This window comes from Phyllobates terribilis, unplaced genomic scaffold (assembly GCF_046119375.1).
Source record: "Phyllobates terribilis strain yellow unplaced genomic scaffold, ASM4611937v1 Scaffold_5__5_contigs__length_657084704, whole genome shotgun sequence".
Taxonomy (NCBI): Eukaryota; Metazoa; Chordata; class Amphibia; order Anura; family Dendrobatidae; genus Phyllobates; species Phyllobates terribilis.
The window spans coordinates 71238072-71254598 of record NW_027362765.1 but is presented as its reverse complement, the minus strand read 5'-3'; the positions used below and the strand labels follow the sequence as shown (position 1 = coordinate 71254598).

Sequence of the window (16527 nt, the reverse complement as noted above, 5' to 3'; positions counted from 1 at the left end):
TATTGTCTCCTCATAAATCCTCCTTCCCCATTCAGTACCCTCACCCATTCACTATCCTGTTTCTTCACACATTTTCCCCATGCCATCTTCTAAAATTTCTACCCGATTATAATAAATCTTCGGAAGAGAAAGCAGACATGTGCGCATAAAGACACACACGCATAAAGACAGACACACACAGACATGCAGAAGTGCGCATAAACACATGCACACATATATGTGTGCAGATAGGCACATATACACATGCACGTGCCCGTGTGCACACACAGAAATGCAGACAGGCACACATACACACGCAGCGCAGGCAAGCACACATACACGTGCAGACACGCGCACACATATGTGTACATACACACAGAAATGCAAATGCAGTCATGCACAGACACACGCAAATAAGCACACAGAAATGCACACTCAGATATGCACATATATACACAGAAATGCACATGTAAACACACGCAGACATGCACACACACACAGACACATGCGCGTGCACAGTCACGCACAAACATGTATACAACAACGCATGCACACACATGTACACATGCAAACACACAGACATGCACATACACACCCACTACACAAGGAAATGCAAAAGCAAACATGCACATCATGGCAGACGCATACAAACAATCTCCTCTCCCACAGCCACATACAAGATTCCATTCGTGCTTCCCCCCTACTCTGGAACTTTCTACCAAAACAAATCAGACTCTCGCCTACCATGGAAGCCTTCAAAAGGAACCTGAAGACCCACCTCTTCCGACAAGCCTACAACCTGCAGTAACCCTCGCTCCACCATACTGCTGCACGACCAGCTCTATCCTCACCTACTGTATCCTCACCCATCCCTTGTAGATTGTGAGCCCTCGTGTGCAGGGTCCTCTCTCCTCATGTACCAGTTGGTGCCTTGTACTGTTCAAGATTACTGTACTTGTGTTTTTTATTATGTATACCCCTTTTCACATGTAAAGCGGCATAGAATAAATGGTGCTATAATAATAAAAATAAGACAAGCGCTTCCATGACCGAATATTTTTTTTTTACTTTTGGGTGACACCCTATTCGGACATTTGCTCTATGACCCCATGTCTGGTCAAATTAATAAGACATCCGATTAATTAGATGAGAGAAGCTGGTCACTGGATGGTTGCCAACTGTCTTGATCCAATATAGCATTGTTTCTCCATGGCCAGTGTAAAATAAAGCCAGAAGAGAGCAGTACTAGACAACCCTTTTTAGCTGGAGTTACATTACAGTATATATAAACGTTAAATATTTTACAGTGGCATTTATATCTTCAAAATTACAATTTTGGAATAGATGAAAAAATATATATTTAAAATACAAAGGAAATCTGTCATCTTTAACTTTAGGTCTTTTAGAGATCATTTCATCTTCAACTTGCTTAACTGTTCACAATATCAGTAATTTTGACCAGGGGTGCCCAAACTTCTACATGCTACTGGATATATATGGTTCATATATAGGTGTAGTCTCTACATACTAATTGCTTTTCAATCGCAAATTGTCATAGATAATTGTATACATTTTCTAATAATCATTTAGTCATCCACTATACCTTGAAAAAGTAGTCATACCCCGTGAGCTTTTCCTCCTTTTTTCACGTTACACCCACAAACGTAAATGTATTTTATGTGATATTTCAACACAAAGTAGCAAGTATTTGTGAAGTGTAGAGTAAATGATACATGGTTTTCAAATTATTTTAAAAATATAAACCTAAAAATTCTGACATGCTTTTGTATTCATCTCCACCTGAGTCAAGACTTAGTATGACCATCTTTTGCTGCAAGTCTTATGGGGTCTGTCTCTACCAACTTTGTACATCTAGAGGCTGAAATTTTTGCCCATCCTTCTTTGCAAACTAGCTGTAGCTCAGCAAGGTTGAATGGAGGTGTCTGTGATCAGCAAGTCTAGCCACAGATTCTCAATGGGATTTAGGTCTGGACTGTGCCTGGGCCATTCACACACATGAATATGCTTTGATCTATACCATCCATTGAAGCTCTGGCAGTATGTTTAGGGTCATTGTCCTTCTGGAAGGTGAAACTACACCCCAGCCTTAAGTCTATTGCAGCCTCTAACAGGTTTTCCTGCAGGATTTCCCTATATTTAGCTCCATCCATCTTCCAATCAACTCTGACCAGGGCCTTGTCCCTGAAGAAAAACCTCCCCACAGCATGATGCTGCCACCACGTGTGACAGTGGGAATGGCGTTTTCAGGGTGATATGCAATATCACTGTTCCGCCACTCATAGCATTTTGCATTTATTCCAAAAAGGTCTACTTTGGTCACATTGACCAAATCACCTTCTTCCACTTACTCACTGTGTCCCCTACATGGCTTTTTCCAAACTGCAAATGGATCATCTTATTGCTTTCTTATTGCCAATTCTTCCATAAAGCCCAGATTTGTGGAGTATACAACTACATTTGTGTTATGGACAGATTCTCCCAACTGAGCTGTGGATCTCTGCTGCTCCTCCAGGGTGACCATGGGCTTCTTGGCTGCTTCTCTAATCAGTACTCTCCTTGCTTGGGATGTCAGTTTACGTGGACAGCCATGTCTTGGTAGGTTTGCAATTGTGCCATAGTGCTTCTATTTTTGTATGATGTATTGAACAGTGCTCTGTGAGATGTTCAAAGCATGAGCTATTTTTTATAGCCTAGCTCAGCTCTAGTCTTCTCCACAACTTTATCCCTGACCTGTCTAGTATATTCCTTTGTTTTCATGATGCGGTTTGATCCCTAATGTTCTTGAACAAATTTGTGAGGCATTCACAGCAAATCTAAAGTTATACTAAGAATAAATTACACACAGGTGGACTCAATTTACTAATGATGTGATCACTCAGGATTTTATTTAAGGGTATCAGACTACGCACATCACAATTTTCATATTTATATTTTAAAATAATTAGAAAACCATGCATCATTTTCTTTACATTTTACAAATACTTGCTACTTTGTGTTGGTATACCAAATAAAATCCCCCAAAAATACATTTAAATTTGTAAACAAGGTATGAATACTATTTCAATGGACTGTATATTGTTTACCCTTTCTCTTCTAGATTGTGACATTACTTTACTAAAACTTGCAGTTTTTCTTGTAACATATTGTTAATAAAATCATTAAAAAAAAAAGAAAATGGCTACTTCCCTGTGTGTATTCTCTGATGTGCAATAAGATTTGGTTTCCGATTAAAACATTTCCCACAATTTGAACATGAAAATGGCTTCTCCCTTGTGTGAATTCTCTGATGTTTAACAAGAATTGATTTTTCCTTAAAACATTTCCCACACTCTGAACAAGAGTATGGCTTCTCCCCGGTGTGAATTCGCTGATGTACAACTAAAACAGATTTCGTTTTAAAAAATTTCCCACATTTAGAACATGAATATGGCCTTTCCCCTGTGTGAATTCTCTGATGTGCAACTAAATGTGATTTCTGTTTAAAACATTTCCCACAATTAGAACATAAATATGGCTTCTCTCCTGTGTGAATTCTCTGATGTACAACTAAATTTGATTTCTCCTTAAAAAATTTCCCACAATTAGAACATAAATATGGCTTCTCCCCTGTGTGATTTCTGTGATGTGCAACTAAGTCCGATTTCAGCTTAAAAAATTGACCACATTCGGAACAAGAAAAAGGCTTCTCCCCTGTGTGAATTCTCTGATGTCTAACAAGAGATAATTTAGTTGTAAAACATTCCCCACATTCTGTACATGAAAATGGCTTCTCCCCTGTATGACTTCTCAGATGTAAAACAAGATGTGTTTTCCGATTAAAACATTTCCCACACTCTGAACATGAAAATGGCTTCTCCCCTGTGTGGTTTTTTTGATGTGTAACAAGATTAGCTTTCCAATTAAAACATTTCCCACATTCCAAACATGAAAATGACTTCTCCTTCATGTGAATTTTCTGATGGGCAGCAAGATTAGCTTTCCAAATATAGCATTTCCCACATTCTGAACATGAAAATGGCTTTTCCCCTGTGTGAATTCTCTGATGTGTAACAAGTCTGGATTTCTCCATATAACTTTTTCCACATTCTGAACATGAAAATGGCTTCACCCCTGTGTGAAATCTCTGATGTGCAACAAGATTTGTTTTCCGACTAAAACATTTTTCACATTCTGAACATGAAAATGGCTTCTCCCCTGTGTGCATTCTCTGATGCTCCACTAAAACAGATTTCTTTTTAAAACATTTTCTACATTCAGAGCATGAAAATGTTTTCATCTTTTTGTGACTTCTTTGATGTGTAACAAGATGTGTTTTTTGTGTAAAACATTCCCCACATTCTGAACATGAAAATGGTTTCTCCTGTGTGTGAGCTATTTTATGTTTAACAGCTGTTCTGCGACTTTTATTCTGCGTATTGGTCTTTGATGAAGCAGAAGAAAAGACTTTTTGAAAAAAAGGATCCAATGACAGATTTTTTCTGAGACGGGCTGGACGTATATCTGGGATATTTCCATGCTCTTCACATTTTTCTGGCGTAATAGCATTATCATCTCCTGTAAAATCGGAAAATAAAAGATGTCCCTCTGAGCTCCTGGTACAGTCATCTGCACAGAAGAAAAGTTATTATTTTATTTCAGTAACATAGACTTGAAAGTATATTAATATTGATATAACAATATTTTTTAAGTTTCCATACAAATTTTAATTCAATTATCAACTAATACAGTAGACAATAGAGGATGGGTGGCAAAAGGTATACAATATATCTACCAACTGATGGATAACCAAAATATCAAAACCCTAGAGACGCTGAAAGAGGAATTTCACTTATCGGATGGACACAGCTATCAGTATACACAGGTTAAACATGTGTTTTTTAAACAAGGGAAAAATTAAGAACCTATCTGTTCAAAGGGATATCGTTATTGATTATATTTGTATGGGGGGATGTACAACAGGTGTTATATCTACGGTGTATGCGGATCTGCTTCACACCTTTTTACTGAATTACCCTGTTTTGGCTAAGGGAAGGTGGGAGGCAGATGTTGGTACCATTGAGGATGACAAATGGGAATCCATATTAGAATATATCCCAAAGCTGTCTCTAAGTGAACCCGCCAGAATGTCCCAACTACTTCTTATTCACAGAGCATATAGGTCGCCTGATTTTTTGTTCAGAATAGGAATACAGGAGACCTCGGATTGCCCGAGATGTGGGTCAGATGCTGCCGGTATACTACATGTTATGTGGAGTTGCTCAAAACTTGCAAGCTATTGGTCTGAAGTAGTTGCCCTAATTGAAGGGCGTTATCACTGTATAATTCCTAGAAATCCAATGGTTTGCCTGTTGGGATATGTGGAGGAACTTGTGGGGAATGATATTGCAAAATTGGCAATTGCCAGATTTTTATATGCAGCTAGAAAGGTAATAGCTAGGTATTGGGTGCGAATGGAACCTCCCTCTAGACAAGAGTATATAAGGCAGGTGGATTATGTGGTACGGATAGACGAGAAAATGTATTTAAAAAGGAAAAATGCCAAACTTAGTGACAACCTATGGGCACCATGGAAGGTGTGATTAATGCTATTGAAGGGAAGATTCAAGTGAATACACTACGAAATGTATTGAAAGGTTATAGGATGTTTTGTGTGATATTGGACCATATCTTATATAACGATGAGGGATTATTGCGGTCTGTTAAAAGGGAGGGGGGTTGAAGGTGGGGTTCTTTATGCTATAAGAAAATGGAAAATTGTTATGCTACAGTTGTATTTCATAATTTTTTTCTCTAAATGAATAAAAATTTACCTGATTTAAAAAAAAAAAATACAGTAGACAATGAAGCAGAGACTAAACTATGATTTTAGTCCAATAGGTTGTCCCCTTGTAAACTGGTGCGTGGATGCAATGGTGCAGAAGATGAAGACACAATGGTAACTTAACCAAAAATTATTTATCAATCTAACACAACGGTTTAGGTGATTAGGATACAGAATTAAGAAGAACTGACAAATGCAGTGAAGTATTTTACAATGGAAATACCTACCCCTTTTTAGGAGTGGGAGTTGCTATAACAAATCTAACAATGAAAACCTCTATCTTACAAGGCAACAAACAATAATGATGGTTAATGACGTCTTGGTCCTCGTACCCTGGTCTATAGTGTGTCATAGTCAGTCTCGTACTCTTCACCGTCGTTGCTTAGTCTATACATAGGCAATAACGATCTCAGTACAGGCCCTAACGGGAGTCAGTGGAACTACTCTGTGAAGCTACAAGTCCCTTGACTAGTTGCTTTAGTGATGACGTTTATACCTACCGCCTCCGTTTCCTGTGCGACCCCCAAGTCCCCTCTGTACCACAATTTACACCGCAGTCGTCTGAGTTTCTCTGATTGGTTCCCTGTTTCTCTCGATTCCTCTGATCGTCTCTCTCTCTATTTCTCTGATCGGCTCCCTCTCTCGGGTCGCCTCGATCCTTCTGATCTCACTTCCTTGATTCCTCTGTTCGGATCTCCCTCTCTCTTGAATCCTCTGATTGGCTCCCTCTCTCAGGTCATCTCGATCCCTCTGGTTGGCACTCTCCCTCAGATCCCTCTTCCTCACTCAAGACTGAGGCTTCATTTCACTGGTCTAGCCCGTGCTGGTAGTTGCGGCTATAAGCCAGCTATTTCCATTTGTCTGTCCTCATGCAGGTTAGCCATCGACTCCTACCCTTTTCTGCTCCCCTGGACCTTTTATAATTCTTAGCTGCGACACAGTTATCACATGACCTTGTGTCCTTCTCTTTTGGTTCCTCTCCGTCAACCCACGCCTATTTTATTGTTCCTGCGTGTTCTCTTTTTGTTCCTGTTCCTACAAGCTCTGGCCACTAAATGGTGATGTATGCTTATTTACCCCTTCACGACCTATGATGAATAGGTATCCCTGCATTCCATGCAGGCTATGGTGCTGAGCCCCCATGTTCTCAGGCACACGACAACTGATCTTATCACCTGTCATGTGTCCCTAACAGCCGCGGGTGGAATCGCGATCCACCCGTGGCTGCTATCTAATTAAATAACCACTGTCAATCTCTGACAACGGCATTAAACTTGTGCTTACTGGAAGCGCATCATAAGACCCGCCCATCGGCGCCCCTGTCACATGATCGTGCGGCGCTGATGGGATCACAATCCGGGGTCTGCAGGAGACCCTTATGGTTGTCATTGCTGATCTGCTATCAGTGCCGCCCCTGTGGCCAGCAGATGATCAATTCTGCTACACATAGCAGGACTGAAGCCCTGTAGTACAGGCGATCAGATGATCGCACCTTAAAGTCTCTTCAGGAGACTATTGAAGCAAGTAAAAAGTGTAAAAAATGTTTTTAAAAATATTAAAAAAATGAAAAAATATAAAAGTTCACATCACCTTTCTTTTGCCCCATTCAAAATAAAAAACAAAACAAAACAAAACACATATTTGGTATCGCTGCGTTCAGAAACGCCCAATCTAACAAAATATAAAAAGAATTAATCCGAATGGTAAACGGCGTAACGAGAAAAAAAATCAAAACAGCAGAATTACGTTTCATAGTCACAGCAACATTGCAATAACAGGCCATCAAAACATCGCACATGTATCCCAAAATCGTATCAATAAAAACATCAGCTCAGCACACAAAAAGTAAGCTCTCACTCAGCCTTAAATCCTGAAAAATTGAGATGCTACAGGCCTCTGAAAATGGCGTCATTTTTTTTTTTTTTAACAAGCTGGATTTTTTTTCACCACTTAAAAAAGAACCTATACGTGGTTGATATCTGCAAACTCGTAATGACCCAGAGATTCATAATGTTTTAGCATTTAGTGAACATGGTAAAAAAAACAAAAATTGTGGAATTGCACTTTTTTTTTAAATTCACCGCACTTTTAATTTTTCTCCCATTTTCCAGTACACGATATGGTAAAACCAATGGTGGCGTTCAAAAGTACAACTCATCCTGTAAAAAACAAGGCCTCACATGGCCATATTGACCGAGAAAGTTATGGTCAATATGGCTCTGGAAAGAAAGAGAGCAAAAAACGGAAACGCAAGAACGGAAAATCTCAAAGTCATGAAGGGGTTAAGATTCACTGTACACTCAGCTACACAAGTCTTTAATCCTAATACACCTTTTCAAATTTTTCACTTCTTTGTTAAAGCCGTCTTCTCCGTGGGCTTAGGATTCACAGTACATGTCACCAAACGTTTCCAATAACATGTTCAATGCAGACTCATGAAACGTGCCTGTAAGTCAGTGCTATTAGGTGTCCATCTCACATCCTCCGACAGCTACATACAGTCTAGCACAGAGCAGGACACATGGGTGGAGAAGTATGGTCATGTACAAACAAGCCATGGATTTGGAGCAAGTGTACAGCTATGTATTTTTTAGTGGTTTTCTGCAAAGGATATTAGAAAGCAGAACAAATCATTTATACTTTTTTATCCATAATGGAAGCCAATGAAAACTTTGGCTTCCATCATAATTAAAGGAACACTGAGTAACCTGAAAAATAATTTGCAGCAGTGTCCTCTGCAAGCAATGGTTTACGATCACCTAGTTTAAAGGCTAATGATTGGTCTGTGCTTGAAAAATCAGTAACCACATATGTGACTTTCTACAGTTTTTAAAGTTTCACTTATCTGGGGAAGGGGTTTGCATTCAGCCATTTTTCACCTTTTTTATGTTAAAACTCTTTCCTCTGGGGGCATTTATCCAGCGCTGGTCACATGGTATGTTTTGATTTCTCATGTACCAGCACGGCACAAGCTCAGCCCCACTATGCTTCTATGCTTCACTTTCTAATGCTGTTTACTATAACCACACCCACACACTGCCAGATCTGTGTATCATCCTCTCCCCTCCCCTCACCGCTTGTTATCAGCTGTGCACATATTCACACTGTGGAGTTCTGTGCCATAAAGAAAATGGTGTCTGATGGATCAGAAGGAAAAAAAAATCAATATACACTACCCTGCTTCAGGTTTCTCTTGCAACCACCCATGAAGCAAACATAGAACTGCACATAGAGCCAAATAATTCTGCAATTTGCAAACATGACACTCGTGATTTTTCACAAGCTGATTTGAACCCAGTCTTATCAAACTGAACACACCCTACAGGGGGATATCTGAATGCAGTTTTATGAAAATTCGGATAGTAGCTCCGAGTGAGGACACAAACGCTCCTAAGAAAAATGTGTGACCATCCCTTGGGCTAATTTATCTGACTATATTTGCCTGATTGCACCGAATAGACAGGGGAACGTCTGTATACCATTTTTGTGTATATACAGTGTCTTGCGATAGTATTCACCCCCCCCTCACCACCTCTTGGCTTTTTAACTATTTTGTTACATTACAACCTGTGTTTAAATATTTTTGTAACCCCATTTGTGTGTGAAGCATAAATTTAATTTATGGGATCAAATAACTAAAAATTGGCATGTGCATATGTATTCAGCCCTTTTGCTATGAAGCCCCTAAACATTTCTGGTGCAAGAAATTACCTTCATAAGTCACATGCTTAGTGAAAGGAAGTCCACCTGTGTGCAATCTAAATGTCACATGGTCTGTCAGTATATACATTTTACCTTTTCTAAAAGGCCACAGAGGCTGTAACACCATTAAGCAAGAAGCACCACTGACCAAACAACACCATGAAGACCAAGGAGATCCCCAAACAAATAAGGGACAAAGTTTGAGAAATACAAGTCAGGGTTGGGTTCTAAAAAATATCCCAATCTCTGATGATCCCCCAAAGCATTATCAAATCCATCATCATCAAATGGAAAGAACATGGTACCACAACAAACCTGCAAAGATACGGCCGCCCACCAAAACTCTCAGCCCGGGCAAGGAGGACATTAATTAGAGAAGCAGCACAGAAACCTAAGGTAACCCTGAATGAGGTGCAAAATTTCTAAGCAGAAACTGGAGCATCTGTCCATAAGACCTCAATAAGCCGTACACTCCATAGAGGTGGCCTTTATGGAAGAGTGGCAGAAAAAAAGCCTTTACTTACAAACAAAAATTGTAAAGCCTGTTTTGACTTTGCCAAAAGACATGTGGAAGACTCCCCAAATGTATGGAGGAAGATGCTGTGGTCAGATGAACCCAAAATTGAACGTTTTGGCCACCAAGGTAAACGATACGTCTGGCGCCAAACCAACACAACTCAGGTTACCAGCTATGGGCCTATGCACATGAGTTGTGGTGCACCATTATTTGGGGCAGAAGATCCAGGCCCAGTCAAGTATCCAAGCCTTGGAAGTGGAAGAGGCCACCCTCTCCAACCATCTGGGAGAAATTCATGAAGGTGAAAAAGAAGTGCTCTGAGGGACAGTGAGGAGAAAGTAGGTCATAAGTACATCTTTTAGTTTTTTCAAGTTGGCTGCTAAGCTGTGTTGAAGAAAATTTTTCTGAGTTAGAGACCAGATGGACCCAAATTTAAGGCTTCTCGCCATTGTTATTTTTGAAAAGGACTGTTGGAATCTTTTTGGCCAGAAGGCCTGCTTTTCCTAAAGGAATCAGAGAGACTGTTTGAGATACCCACTTGCCAGGTGGGCCTGTAATAGCCAAGTGGGCAAAATCTTTTATTTTTGTTTTGTTGCGCCTTTTTCTGCTGGACTGCAGGTGCTGGCACACTTGTGAGGGTCTGATGTCCTCAGCAAAAAGGGACTGTAATTTTTATGGACTCTTTTACGTGTTCAGGGGACCTTACCAAGAAGGACCGGGTTAAGTACGTTTTTAAGAATTGTGGACATTGTGTGGGACTGTGATATCTGTTCTTCTGGGGCCCTTAACTGAGAAGGGTCGGGTGTCCTGTGAAGACTTCCATCCAAGGGAAGACATCTAGATCAAGACTTCAGTTCTGCTCGTTTTGGTGTGTTTTATTATGCATGCACTAACCCTTCTTATAGGTGCTGGATGGTCGGTGAGGACCATCATTAAAGAAGGGGGAAGAGTGAGGGTGTATATGATGGTATTCCATCTCTCTGACAACTTCTGACATTTTATATGTATGAAAATGTATTGTGTTTTTTTTTTATAAGAGATAGGAAGAAAGTACTAAGGACAACCTCAGAAAATAGGTGATCATCACCGGGTGTGTGGTGTGGCGAAGGAAACAGAAAGCAGAGAGAAACCCATTGGTGGCAGCCGTCTACTGTTTAACGGGCGAGTCGGGGAGGATTGTAAAACCAGAAACTTTATTACAGTCCCTAAGGGTCTCTGGGGAATGGTTCAGTGTCGGCCAGGCCTTGGAAATTGCGGGTCTGAGATGAGACAGAGTCAGCAAGGTTGGGGGCACACTCAGTAAGGTGACAGCCAGAGGAGCGTCCCAAGAAGTGAAAAGAAGGATAGTGGTCACTGAGAAAGGCACAGCTTCAAGTGGCGCTATATACAGAAATGATAAAGGTCACAGTCTCACTCTGCTATATACCAACCGTGACGCTGAACATGCCAGTGTGCCACTGTATTGAACCAAGGATAACGACATCTGCATCTCCTACTATTCAACGTGTGCAAAACTAACTGTTAGTAAAATAGAATTTGCTTTTATGGACTGGTGTGGTTTATTTATCCTGGGTTCATTGGAAACCAGAACCAAGCAACAAGTGGCAGAGTAAAGCTGGGATGTGTCCATTACAGTAAAATGGCAACACAGACACACACTAAAACAAAATCCCATTTTTCTGTAGCGGGCCGGGATGCAGAAGACGAGAACCACCCTGAGCCCTGTTACATTTGGCGTAGTCGGCAGGACTCCCATCAAAATTTTTATCCTCTTAATATAATGCAGGCATCATATTATACGGCACTGTGTACTTACAATTGCTAATTTTGCCCTTCTAAGGAGCTAATTCTTCTGTTTTTCATTAAAAACTGACTAGCTGAATCCTTCTATGTTCTATGTAGAAAGAGGAGATCAATTTTCTCTGCACAGGTCATGAATCATTGCAAAAGTCTATAGTGGGGGGGGGAGTGGGTCAGAAGTTGAAGAGAGGAATGATAAATGCAGGGACACGAGACTTCCTGTTTCTACATAGAGAAGAGAAAAGAGAAGAATTAACTGGGTAGAAAGGCAAAATGAACAATTATAAGTACACAGTGCTATATCATATGTTTTTTGCACTGTACTAAGAGGATAAAAACTTTGATGGGAGGAGTGCTTCTTTTAAAAACAATTGCACCATTTTTATTCATGACATTTACTTATCACCTTAAGTAATGTGCTCACTGTATTGTACAGGTTGTTCCAATTACAGAGACACAAACTATGTCCAGGTTTATTGAAATTGTTTTGTATCTTTATTTTATCTTATAATGTACTGGCATATAGAGATATATAGACGTGTTTGTATGGTTGGAAAGAAAAATTGTATTACAGTTTTTAGGCTGAGAAAATTCTCTTGTACATATCAGTTTAACCTGCGGCTGACCGGAAATGCCTTACATGTCAGAGGTCACCGACACCAACATGCTTCAATAGTATATTTAGAGACACCCACTGAGTACAGTGTCCGGTGTTAATGGCAGTTAATACAGGACTACTGTCTCGGCAGCAGCTTAGACGAGGAAAGTCGACTGCAAAACAGTGTAAAAAAAATCCCTTTTTTATTTAAGCGTTAAATTCATAATAAATGATCTTTGCGAACATGCACTAAAATTTCAAAGGCTAATTGTAGAGGTCAATGACTGAGTAGAGTCTATGACATCTCTGCATTTAGTGGTCACTACTCACCTGCGCGGTTATCTGTAGGAATCTCCTCTTTACACCGCTCATCACACCTCACATATGTCTCTGTAGTATTAATATGGGGCAGATCTTCACCCTGAAAGAAATATTGTAAAAGTCACAGACAGACGGAGAAGTCGTGTGAAATGATTTAGAAGAACAGAAAGATCATAAACAAACATGACGACCACAAATGACGACATCAATAGTTATCATGTATAGTAGCTGCAGGTCTCCGGTATAAATCCAACATGTCGGCTCCTAATTCTACCCAGCAGTCTCCATAACCACAAAATTGTGAGAAGATCCAGACACTAGGATCAGCTTTATCCTGTCATCTCCACCAGATGTAAAACATACACTGAATGGCCACCTTATTAGAGACGCCCATATACTAGCAGGTTAAATCTCCTTTGGCCTTCAAATCCCAGAACTTTGCCATGTCATCTATTCTGATAGGTGTAAATCGTTCTTCAGGAATATTGGCCCATGCTGACAGGATAGCTTGGTTCAATCATCACAAATTAGATGGGAGGTCCTGACATGTTCTGAACAACCCATTCTACCTCGTCCCACACATTGTCACGGGTGTGTCAGATGCAACAGACAGCCGCTCTGCATCTGACTGCAGAAGGTCTTTGCATTTGGCATTGCAGACGCCGTCTTAATCCTTCAGACTTTTGGACCCAGCAGCAACCTCCCTCCTGCTCTGATTGACACACCTTGAACCACGTGTTTATAAACTCTCAATCTGCTTCTGGGAGTCGGCGGTGATATACTGTCATGGGTGTGTCAGAGGTGACAGACAGTCGCCCTGCAGTTGGTTGCAGGAGATCTCTACGTTTGGCATTGCAGACAGCTTCTTAGATAAGAGGCTGTCTTTAGGACCGAGCGGCTACCTCCCTGTTGCTAATTAGCTCTCTGACCTGGGTGTATAAATACCTGGTGTGTCTGAGAGGGAGTTGCCAGCTATATTCATTTCTACTTGTGAGGCTTAGCAGGAGCAGTACTTGGTCCTCTCTGGAGCTTGAGGCCGTGTGCATATTTGGAGTCATCTAAAGCTAAGCAATTTCCCCCTGTTTTGTCTTCCCTTACTGTCTATAGTGTTTAGTGGAGGTTGACTAGTGCTCATCTCCTTCCATCCCTAGCCGTAGTCATACGCCAAGGAAGGTAGGCCAAGGCACGCGTGCAGCAATTGCTGGAGAGGCAATATAGGGACGGTAGTTGAGACAGGGTGACACTAGACCAGACTAGGAGGTCTCCACTTCCCCCTTTCCCTTGTGTCTGGGCTCCGTTCCCCTTTTCCCTCTGTGTTGCACTAACACCTGGCGTGACATATACACTTGTTCCCTTGTGAAGGCTTGGAGCTTTACCAGTCAGCTTACTCCCTCTCTGGGTGCCTTGGAGGCCGTCTGGTGTTATCTCTCTGGAGTCTGCTCAAGCTAAGTTTCTTTCCCCTTGTTTGTCTCCCTTGTTGTCTTTAGTTTATAGTGGGGACTGACCAGTGCTCATCCCCCCTCCCTAGCCAGGGTCTCGGTCTAGGGATATATAGGGCTTAGGTTTCCTGTTTGGCGATTGGTGTGGAACCAATATAGGGACGGTAGGGTAGGCAGAGTGTTATTAGATCTGTCTAGGGGTCTCCACTCCCCCTTTCCCTAGTGTCTGGGCTTCCTTCCCCTCATCTCTTCGTGTTGCACTTAGTCTTTCCCACACTGTGCGTGACACACATGCTGTATAGGATTAACATTTGGGAACTGTGAATAAATGACTATACTATAAATTCATGACTATACGAACCTCATAGCAAGGTGCACTGTCCTTCTGCCATAAAGGGATGAATTTGGTTAACTACATGTAAGAAAGCCCTACTGTCTACTGTCGTATAGGTAATAGAGTACACATAATATGCCAAGGAAACATTCCCTGCACCATTACTCCATCTCTACCAATCTGAGAGTAAGGGTTGATCGATTAATGATATTGTGTATAAATTCTGACCCTCTTCTCCATATGATGCCTCAGAATTCTGGATTCATCCAACCAGGCAAAGTTTTTACATCATTCAATGATCTTGGAATTTTGCGATTTTTCATACAAGTTTTGTTTTAGTGTTCCCCTCAGACAACACTAGCACTAGAACTGGTCTTCTACCCTTATAGCCCATCTGCTGCTAAAGGATAATGTATTCTACGTTCCAACACCTTAATCAATCATTCACCACATTGTAATCAACTGTAATTTGCTTCACTGCAGAACGTATGTTCATTAGAATTATTCTTCATATCCTATTCGAACAAGGTGGACAATTTTTTAAATACTGGTCCTCGCTGCTCTAGAATCAATGACCTCATTTATGGATTCATTCATTGTTGATTCACGTTCAATACTGATCCATGGAAAATGTATTCAATAGATTTTATACTGTACTCCAGGTTCACTGATCTAATCTGATACATTAAAGAAGTTGTCCACTACTTTTACATTGATGCCCTATCCGCAGGGCGCTTGTAACTGCACATCCGCCTCCCGGCCACTACAGTTAGATGACCAGGAACTGCAGGTAAGGACTTTCGGCCGGCGACCGCTGCCACTGGCACCGATAGCAGCTGATCGGTGGGGGTGCCGCGTGCAGAACCCTGGTCGATCATACATTGATGCCCTATCCTATGGATAGGGCATCAATGTAAAAGTAGTGGACAACCCCTTTAATGCCTCTAATAAATGGTCTGTTCAGTGTTAATACCGGTGGATAAAACAAGACTGAACACAAGCCCTGCACAGCCGTCTACACATCATAGGGGAGATCTCATGGCACCTTCTCTCCATCTACCTGATGATCCCGAGGAACATCAGGATCTTCTTGTTTACAGTCCTGTGGAAGAAGAGGACGGGGACATCTCTCTGGTGTTGTCCTCTCACTGGATGGAACTGGAGGAAACACATACAGGGACTGAATTCATTCTTTACATACAGATAATTATAGGCCGTGTGTATTTAGTCCTGTCTATTACCTGGTGATGTGAGGGGCTGGGGAACCTCCATCATGATGTCCTTGTACAGATCTTTGTGTCCTTCTAAATACTCCCACTCCTCCATGGAGAAATAGACCGTGACATCCTGACACCTTATAGGAACCTGACACATACAATGATACCGTCATCCCCAATCCATTCATAGCATTACTGTATAATGTCCCAGCATTCCCAGCAGTGTCACCTCTCCAGTCAGCAGCTCAATCATCTTGTAGGTGAGTTCTAGGATCTTCTGGTCATTGATGTCCTCATGTATCAGGGGGTGAGGTGGAGGTTCCGTGATTGGGCGCAGGGGTCTTCTCCCTCCCTCAGACACAGGGTCCTGACAGCGCTCACTAGAGGTCTTCTTCACTACTGTGTAATCCTGGTTATGGAGAGACACATTAATAAATCTCACTCGACATTTCCAGAGTCCTCACCTCTCCAGTTCTGTCCATCTGTTATTCCCATAGATAAGAATGATGTAATGTGACGTCATCAGAATCTCTCACCTCTCCAGTAAGCCGGAAGAGGATCTCTAGGGTGAGGTGTAATATCCTCTCCACCATCTTGTCCCTGTTCCTATCCATCCTTGATGGTCAATCAGGAAAATTCTCTTATATAGAATATCTCCACTGAGAGGATCTGATATTGTAGGGACCTGAATGGGGAGAAGATGACGATGTAACATCATAAACATCCCGTGTAAGAAATCTCCGGAGCTGTTACCGGCTTCACATGATCACTACATCCA

General features: G+C 41.3%; 1 protein-coding gene across 1 annotated transcript in view; it reads right to left on the bottom strand.

Annotated features, from left to right (window-relative positions):
- Positions 1–16527, bottom strand: part of LOC141271462 (uncharacterized) — an 89154-nt gene that overhangs the window by 21904 nt on the left and 50723 nt on the right. The window contains 7 exon segments of the mRNA XM_073681533.1: positions 3183–4605; positions 12769–12859; positions 15593–15690; positions 15774–15897; positions 15979–16158; positions 16286–16380; positions 16383–16413. Of these exon segments, the coding sequence (XP_073537634.1) occupies positions 3183–4605; positions 12769–12859; positions 15593–15690; positions 15774–15897; positions 15979–16158; positions 16286–16380; positions 16383–16413 (2042 nt within the window).